At 41.1% G+C, this 8,501-nt stretch overlaps 1 protein-coding gene across 2 annotated transcripts in view; it reads left to right on the forward strand.

The window, feature by feature from the left end:
* Positions 1-4,558, forward strand: part of brinp2 (bone morphogenetic protein/retinoic acid inducible neural-specific 2) — a 230,807-nt gene extending 226,249 nt beyond the window's left edge. For both annotated transcript variants that reach the window (XM_061732840.1, XM_061732841.1), the window contains 2 exons: positions 277-583; positions 2,142-4,558. In XM_061732840.1, the coding sequence (XP_061588824.1) occupies positions 277-583; positions 2,142-2,963 (1,129 nt within the window). In that variant the 3' untranslated portion in view covers positions 2,964-4,558. The remainder of the gene's footprint in view (positions 1-276; positions 584-2,141) is intronic.
* The last annotated feature ends 3,943 nt before the right edge of the window (positions 4,559-8,501 follow it).

An 8,501-nucleotide genomic window follows, 5' to 3' on the forward strand; every position in this document is an offset into this window, starting at 1 on the left:
CATGTGGAGCGCTTTACCAAGAAAATCACTTGGTTCAAACCCGAACATCACTTTCTGTTCTAACCCCCAACGTCAATCACTAAAAAACAATACTGGGCATCCATGGACACAAAAGGACGGGAAACATTCTTTTGTACCCTCCCTGCAAAGCTGGGAGCCTGGGATAACCAGTGTAAAGATGTGCTCCAGGATATAATGACAGTAGTGTCAGGTGTGGGCACAGAAACAATACTGTACATTCATCATCATAAGTGTGTTTTCTCCTCCCCATCACAGGCCTGTTGGGTTTTGGCTCACCAAGACTCAGTCTCTGCTTTACTGCAACGATCATGGAGTCCTGGGCTCCTTCTCAGAGGAGGTGAAGAGCTGCAGCTGCCCTGTTGACCAGCCCAGCTGCCAGGGAGTCATCCCGTGTGTCGTGGGCTCCAGTCCTACTTCCTGCTCCGCCTGTGCCACTGACAACGCTACCCGCTGCGGAGCCTGCCACCATGGGAACCTGCTCCATCTCGGTTCCTGCCGTCCGAGCATTGCTGCATCCCTGGACCATTATCTGAACTTTGACCTGGATATGCCAGACGCTGAGGTTCTTAGAGCTTTGTATATATGAACTCCACTGGTTCTCAAATATGATTCACATTAGGGCTGGGCGATATGGCCTTTTATTATTATCTCGATATTTTTAGGGCCATGTCACGATACACGATATATATCTCGATATTTTGCCTTGGCCTTGAATTAACACTTTGATGCTTACAATCACACCATTATGATGATTCTATATGTCTACATTAAAACATTCGTGTTCATACTGCATTAATATATGCTAATTTTAAACTTTCATGCATAAAGGGGGAATAAGTCAAATTTACCAAAACTGTATTTATTAAACAGTTACTAAGCAGTGAGTGGCACAAACATTAAAACTGTCATTTCAAAACAGAAAGTGCACGTTGCATCTCTCTGACTCCCCGTCTGAAGAACATCAGCTACAGTAAGAAACATCTTCTGGTCCCGGTTTTACCTGGTTTTACCTGGTTTTACCTGGGATGAGCTGCTCTGAGCAGGAGGGCCTTTAGAGCACCTTTATATTCAGACTAATGTAGGTTTAGAGACTGCAATGTTTCATCCTCTCCTCCTTTACTTTGCATCACTTTCACTTACTTTTAGAAATATGACGTCATATAGTCTTGTTTGACTTTGTTTCGATAATAGTGATTGATTTCATGTGGCCACATTTAAGCAACACTAGGTGACGTTTCTCAGCTCTGGAAGAGAACGGCTCGGCTGCGCACGGACGCCTGTCACACTGAGCGGATAGTGGGAGCTGCATCAGCGCGGCGTGTGAGGAGAAAACATCCCCTCCCGTCTTTACTAAACTGTCCCAGTTTGCTTTGAAAAGAGTCAGTCGCGCGTAGCAACCCGCGTGGATGAGCTCAGGGTGCAAACAGGCCTAGTTTGGGAAAGTTAGGTGGAAGTGACCGGCGGTCCTGGACAGCAGCGGCGACACCAGCAGCTGGTCGGGGGTGTATAACGATGCACGCACGACAGTATGTGACTGACGTATGTAACTAGGTGCGCTAGAGAAGGAGAGACGAGATGAAAGAGTGAAAAAAGCCTGTAATTTAATGCCAGCGGCTAAAAGCAAATGCGTGACAATGTATACTTGAATATTCACAATATAGTCATTTTGTACATCGTACAGAGTAGAAGCCGTGATACATCGAGTATACTTGATATATCGCCCAGCCCTAATTCACATTAGACAAACAGTAACTCTGATAATATAATGAATCACATGTCCTATGATTGCTGATCCTTTTATCCCAAGTGTAAATGACTTATGAAGAAGGGTTGGTCAAGCAAAACCTTATTGTATAAGAGCAAGAAAAGTAAATGTATTATTGAGTTTCCAGGGTGAAAAGGGAAGCTTCATGCAAAGGCAGGTTTTTGAAAATAGATATTATTGTTATTAAACTTCATTATAATATTGGTTATTATTTTCCTGTCAGATTACTTTTTTATATTAGGCATAAGAATAAAACTTAAGAAACATCTGAGATCCAGTATATGTGATGGCTATGTCTTCATATGTCTGCCTGAATCACTGAGTGTGACTTCACAGTTTGCTAATCCCTTCTCAGGTGAAGTACCTACTTCAGCGACTAGACAGCAGAATAGAGGTCCACGCCATCTACATCAGCAACGACGTCCGCTTGGGAAGCTGGTTCAATCCTGCCTGGAGAAAAAGGATGTTACTGACGCTCAAGAGTAACAAAAATAAATCCAACCTCATCCACATGCTGATGGCCATTTCTTTCCAGATATGCTCAACTAAGAATTCCACACTGGAGCCTGTGCCCGTGGTTTATGTGAATCCTTTTGGGGGAAGTCACTCAGAGAGCTGGTTCATGCCCGTACAGCAGCCTGACTTCCCCGAGTGGGAGAGAACTAAACTGGACAGCATTGCCACTGCACAGTGCTACAACTGGACTCTGGATCTGGGCAACAAGTGGAAGTCATTCTTTGAAACTGTGCACATTTACCTGCGGAGCCGCATCGTAACAGATGACCCAACGGTGAACGAAACTCTTTTCTATGAGCCGTTGGACTTGGATGACCAGACATCAAACATGGGCTATATGAAGATCAACACACTTAAAGTCTTTGGATACAGCATGCACTTTGACCCTGAAGGCATCAAGGATCTGATTCTCCAACTGGACTACCCCTACACACAGGGTACACAGGATGCTGCCTTTCTGATGTTACTGGAGATGAGAGACCGGATTAACCGGCTCTCTCCTCCAGCACCGCAGCCACTTGACCTATTTTCTTGTCTGCTGCGCCACCGCCTCAAGCTGTCAGCTGGAGAGGTGGCACAAATAAAGGAGTCTCTACAGATCTTCAATTCCAAACTTCCTGATGCTTTTCCTGAACCTGAGTTGGCTCAGCTGTGCAGCTAGCTAGCCAGCTGAGCACGTTAGCCGGGTTCACGAGTAAAAGGGAGTGGACAGGGACAACCTTGTTGAGTTGCTTCGTGGGCTGGTATAGCTTGGATTCACAGATATACCATCTCCACAGACTGAATGCTAGGCCTTTCTTGTCGCCATTTTTTGGCTGGTTTTCTGGTGTCATATTTTTACTATTGGCAAACAACTTTGTGTATCATACTTTTGGAAGTGCGAGAGATGCTTGGACTCTTTCAGGGGCTGTGTTAAACCAGCCCGGAGGTACTCTATGGCTATTACTGCTGTGCTTTTGGCAAACTGTGTGACTGGATCAGGATAAGAGACTGTCCTACAGTGACACGTTTTTGTGATTAAAATTACAGAGAGACTATGTCATTAAGTCCAATTGAGACTTCTGCCTTGCAAAGATAAAGATTTTGATATGTTAAGAAGAACTGTAAAGTGGTGTTCAACACTTGTCGAAGGATGAGGAGTTTTCCTTTTCTAACCCTATTTTCTTTGGATACAGAACAATGGAGTTGGGTTGGGGGTGGTAATATTAAATATGTGGTGAATGAATTATGTTATGCTTCACAGTTTAAAATTTGATAATCCTGAACCCTGTTACTGTCTTTGAGTATTTCTTTTTATTCCTTACCTTCCATTTTATCTGGCATCTCAAAACTTGTATCTATTCTTAAAAGTCCCAATGAAGCCTATTAGTGATGTTCTGTTCATAGTGGTGTTTCTATACCAAAAGAAGATAAACACATTGGCAAATTATTACAGACTTTGTTTAGCTTTTGACCTGAATATGAATCTGTCTAAAGGCAAAAAGGTTTGAGGACATAGCGCTGTAAATAACGCTCCATTTAATCCCAGGTTCGTGAACAAGTGCACATTGCTTTCTAGATAACTGAGTGCAAAGACCAAAAAAATATTTATAACAAAACAAACTCATGCCTTATATGGAAAGTCAATGTGAAGATAAGAAATACATTTACTTTCTGTGTTTGGTTTCCCAGCGAAGGTGGTATTGCTTTTTCTATTTTCAATATTTCTACCGAGACAGAACATCAGACACATTCTTCGGAGTATGTGGTAACGTAGCTTTTCCATGTAAATGCCAGTCACACTTTCTGCGCTTGTTTTGGTTTGGTGTTGTGAAACTTTTTGAGTCACCATTCACAGTGCCCACCAGTACTTGCACAATGTAATTGTTCTGCAAAATTTCCAATTATACAAATTCTCAGTAAATGTTGGAACTTATTTGATTTTTTTTTTCTTCTTTTCTATGGTTTTAAAAAGATTTGATAGTTGGCTTAGTCTCAGGTCAATTAAATGCTTTGTTTGTTTGCCTTTTTCCTTGTAAGCTTTGTTTTCCTCTTTTTTTTGTGTATGGCCAGATATTCAGCTGCAGTTATTGCGGTGAATGCGAGGTCACATGGCTTATTCATGGCAGTGATTGTCCTCTTGAGACTTACCAGGATGATGCTGGATATTATTTTACATTTGTTTCACTAATTTCTCACTGGAAGCAAGTACAACTTATGTCATTTTCAGCTGTTCTTCTGTGCTCAGCTTGCTTAAGTAAAAACAAAGTGATTTAACTATTTGAGGACTTCTCATTTTTGTCCACACAAACCATTGATAAAGGGAAAAAAAATGTACAGTATATCTCTCAGCCCTCAATGTTACAACCAAGTTTATGGACGGATTATAGCATCTTCAACTCCAAACGACGATACACAAACTACACTAAAGAGACTTGCTTTGTTCAGTTCTGTGGCTCCATAATAGAAATGTGTGTCAGAAGGGGTTTAAGCATTTTCTGATGTGCTTGGAGATGATAATGGAGGTGTATTAATATCTATGACCGATGGAAAATGAGACTGCAGAGGTGTGACCGGGCAGCTGGGGTTTCAGGTAGACTAAGACGTTTCTGTGCCCTGTGGCAAGAGATGCTGTGGTCTGTCCAGGCTTCTGTCAGTCTGATCCCCCCTCTGCTAGAAACCAGTGATCTCCTTCATCCCTGAGCACACATCCTGTATGTTGTTCTGCTGGAGCTTGTCCTCCACATTAGAAACACATCCCAGCTTGAGGGCATTGACTCTTCCCTGATTTGGGTGCAGGAATTTTCAGCCTCTTGCATCTCAGTGATGTCAGCTCAAAGTTTGGATGTATGACCACACATATAGAAATGTTTAAAAAAAGACATTGTGCCTCTTTTCATTAGTTGGCACAAATTCCCTTTTAAACAAATCTGTCATGTTTCGGTCAAAAGACCACAGGGGTGTATTACAACCAGTGGCGTCTCTGGCATGATGTCCTTTGGGGCACAACAGACATAGCCTCTCATTTCTTTTGTGGAACTGCCTACAACCCAAATTTGCTCAGTATTAAATGGCTACATCCGCTAAATGTAAATGATTGTGGTGCACGCCACACCAAACTAAAAGCTGCCATGTCTTCTGAACTGTTTTTTTCTTTTTTCTTCAAATGTTACAAATCTAAATGACATTGTATGAATGAATCCATACAAACATAAAGTTTGCGCACATTTACAGGCCATAAATATGATCATTTCTACCTATTCCGGCCAAAGGCGGTCACATTCTCTTCTGTTTTATTTTTGTTTGGAGGATGATAGCCTGCTGCATATCCTACCATCCACCACAATTCACGTACATTACGCAATATGGCTTGCCATCCCAATATTTTAGTTGGATGGCGTCAGCATGGGGCTGTCCTAATTGTGCCCCACAGTGATCTGCAGAGACTGTGTTGGACATGCACACTATTATTTCAGTGCTTCATTATTTAAACAAGCCCCCATGGGGCCGGCCCCATTTTCAGGTGCTTTGAGAGGAATAAGCTTACTAAGCCTGTCAAAATTGTGATGAATACCTTTGACAAATATATACAGAAATGTAGAAAACAGAATTGTGTTTGTAAGAGAATAGTTCATATAATTACATCTGTGACGATGACAGATTCTGTTACACTTACTTCAAGGCAGCATATTACTCCAGAGCGACATCTGGTGTGGTCTGGTCCCACTGGCCCCAAATACAGAGCTGTATCTGGGTACAACAACATCCTTTTCCAACAATCTTTACACACCTGTTCATAGCAGCTGGTTTATGGGGTGGATTTGGCATTTCAACTCTGCTCCATCTCCCTCTTCTGTGGGATGTGCCCTTATGAAACTGGTCTTACAGCTTTGTGCTACCTACTTAGAGACAACAAATGCAGATAGATGAGAAACTAAAAACCCAGATTCATGAATACTGCATCTTGATTTCAGGTTGGGAAAGGTGGTGGAGGTGTAAAGATGCATCCTCAACCTCTGAACATGCCAAACATTAAAAAAAAAAAAAGTGAGAGAGAAGGATTTATTTTTTCAGACATAGGTCATTTTAACTGAAGTGAAAAAAAAAATGTATTTTGCTCTGTGAGCGTGGGTGTGACAGGAACTGGCAAAGCACAGGTCTGAAAAGAGTTGACTAATGCAGACAGTTAATGCTGTGTCTTCTGTCCAAGGGAGCATTAAACAGGTACAGCAAATGTGTTACACCATGATGTTGTATGCAAAAAGAAAAAACCCTGCAAAAACATCTTTCTCAGGAGACATACTGCTAGAGACAAATATGCAAGCTCAAAAGGTCAGCGTATACTTGGTATCGTATGTTTTAAATCACTAGGGATTGTGGCCATTAGACAATGTATTGTTTTTAAACAAACATTTTAAAGAAAGATTACTTTGATTCAAACTTAGGCTATAGCACATTGATTTCCAGAACTCTTGGTTATTGAAAGTTTGTTTTTCTCACAAACTTGATACCTTTTTTTTTTTTCACCTCCAATAAGCAATGGTACATTTCAAAAAACAATTGTTTTAAAGGTAACTGCACATTGTGAAACAAAAGTCAGAGCCCATTCAAGGCAATAATGTAACGCCAGAGAATAACAAGCAGTATTAATGTGCACTCCGCAGTTAAAGGAGCTTGAGGCTCCTTTTAAGAAATGAGACTCTCTAGCGCCACCCTTCACCACGACGGCCGTCGGGGGTACTGCAGCCAACAGTGAAGCCGGCACGGGAGAACGGGGAGAACGCACATGCAGCGTCATGTGACGTCACATCCACAGCCCAGCGCGGGAAATTCGGGACCGAATTGCAGCACATTTTGCAGCACACAGCCTGTTCAAGGCAAAGGAGAGATACACTCGAGCAGGGGTCGGCAACCCAAAATGTTGAAAGAGCCATATTGGACCAAAAACACAAAAAACGAATATGTCTGGAGCCGCAAAAAATGAAAGGTCTTGTATCAGCCTTAGAATGAAGACAAATGGTGAAAGGAGAAATATCGAAAAAAAAGTCAAAATGTGGAGAAAAAAGTCAAAATGTGGAGAAAAAAGTCAAAATTTAGAGAAAAAAGTCAAAATGTTGAGATTAATGTTGAAGTACAATCTCGAGAAAAAAGTGGAAATGTTGAGAAAAAAGTGGAAATGTTGAGAAAAAAGTCAAAATGTCGAGATGAAAAAGGAAGAAAAAAAAGTGGAAAAAAGGAAAGAAAGAAGAAAAAAGAAAAAAAACAAGAAAGAAAAAAGAGAAAAAAAGAGAAAATAAAGACAAAGAAAGAGAAAAAAGGGAAAAAAAGGAAAAAAAGAAGAAAAAAGCAAAAAAAAACAAGAAAAAAAGGAAAAAAAGAGAAAAAAGAGAGAAAAAAAGGAAGAAAAAAAAGAAGCAAAAAAGAAGAAAAAAGGGAAAAAAAGGAAAAAAAGGTGAAACATTTTTGAAAAAGCTCCAGGAGCCACTAGGGCAGCGCTAAAGAGCCGCGGGTTGCCGACCCCTGATCTAGAGGAATCATTCTTTTGGGTTTGGAAAGCTTCATCTGACATTATTACTAGAAAACTTAAAATGTATACAGATTTTTTTCATAAATCTTGCCCCAATCCGGCCTCAAGCTCCTTTAAACAAGCCATACGCGTGGTTGGAGACAGATTTTGTTTGTCCCTACGAACTAAGAGTTCTGAATTCGTAAATTTAACTATGTCAACAGTTTAAAATGTGTTCTTTGTGAATGAAACCCACTGTGTGTAGCGCGTAGTGAGCCCATACATGCCCAGCACATTTTATGTGCAAATGCAGGACACTTTCTGGACATCACATGTCACCCTTTCACACAGCAGTGAGGCTCACAAGTGTCAAGCTGTCACCTGCACTACTTGCATGTGCCAAGTCCAATGAGCTGTGGGAAGAAAGCTGTATTGAGACCATATACTACTCTATAATGATTTTGTCTAAATTTAGTATGCAATGTGCATCATGCAAGTAATTATAAAATCTGCAGTACCTAAAAGAAAACCTGGGTAGTGTGCTGTTTCTGGGACAACCTTGGCACCTCCCATTAATTTCTGTGTACAGACAAGCCTAAAAACTCACTGAAAATGGTGCTTACAAGATAGTCCTCAGTGACTTGGAAAGAAGGATGCTTAATGGTTAAAATGATTATTTACACTTGAAACAGGAAGGAATAAAAGAAAGAAAAG

Source organism: Cololabis saira, chromosome 10 (assembly GCF_033807715.1).
Source record: "Cololabis saira isolate AMF1-May2022 chromosome 10, fColSai1.1, whole genome shotgun sequence".
NCBI lineage: Eukaryota > Metazoa > Chordata > Actinopteri > Beloniformes > Belonidae > Cololabis > Cololabis saira.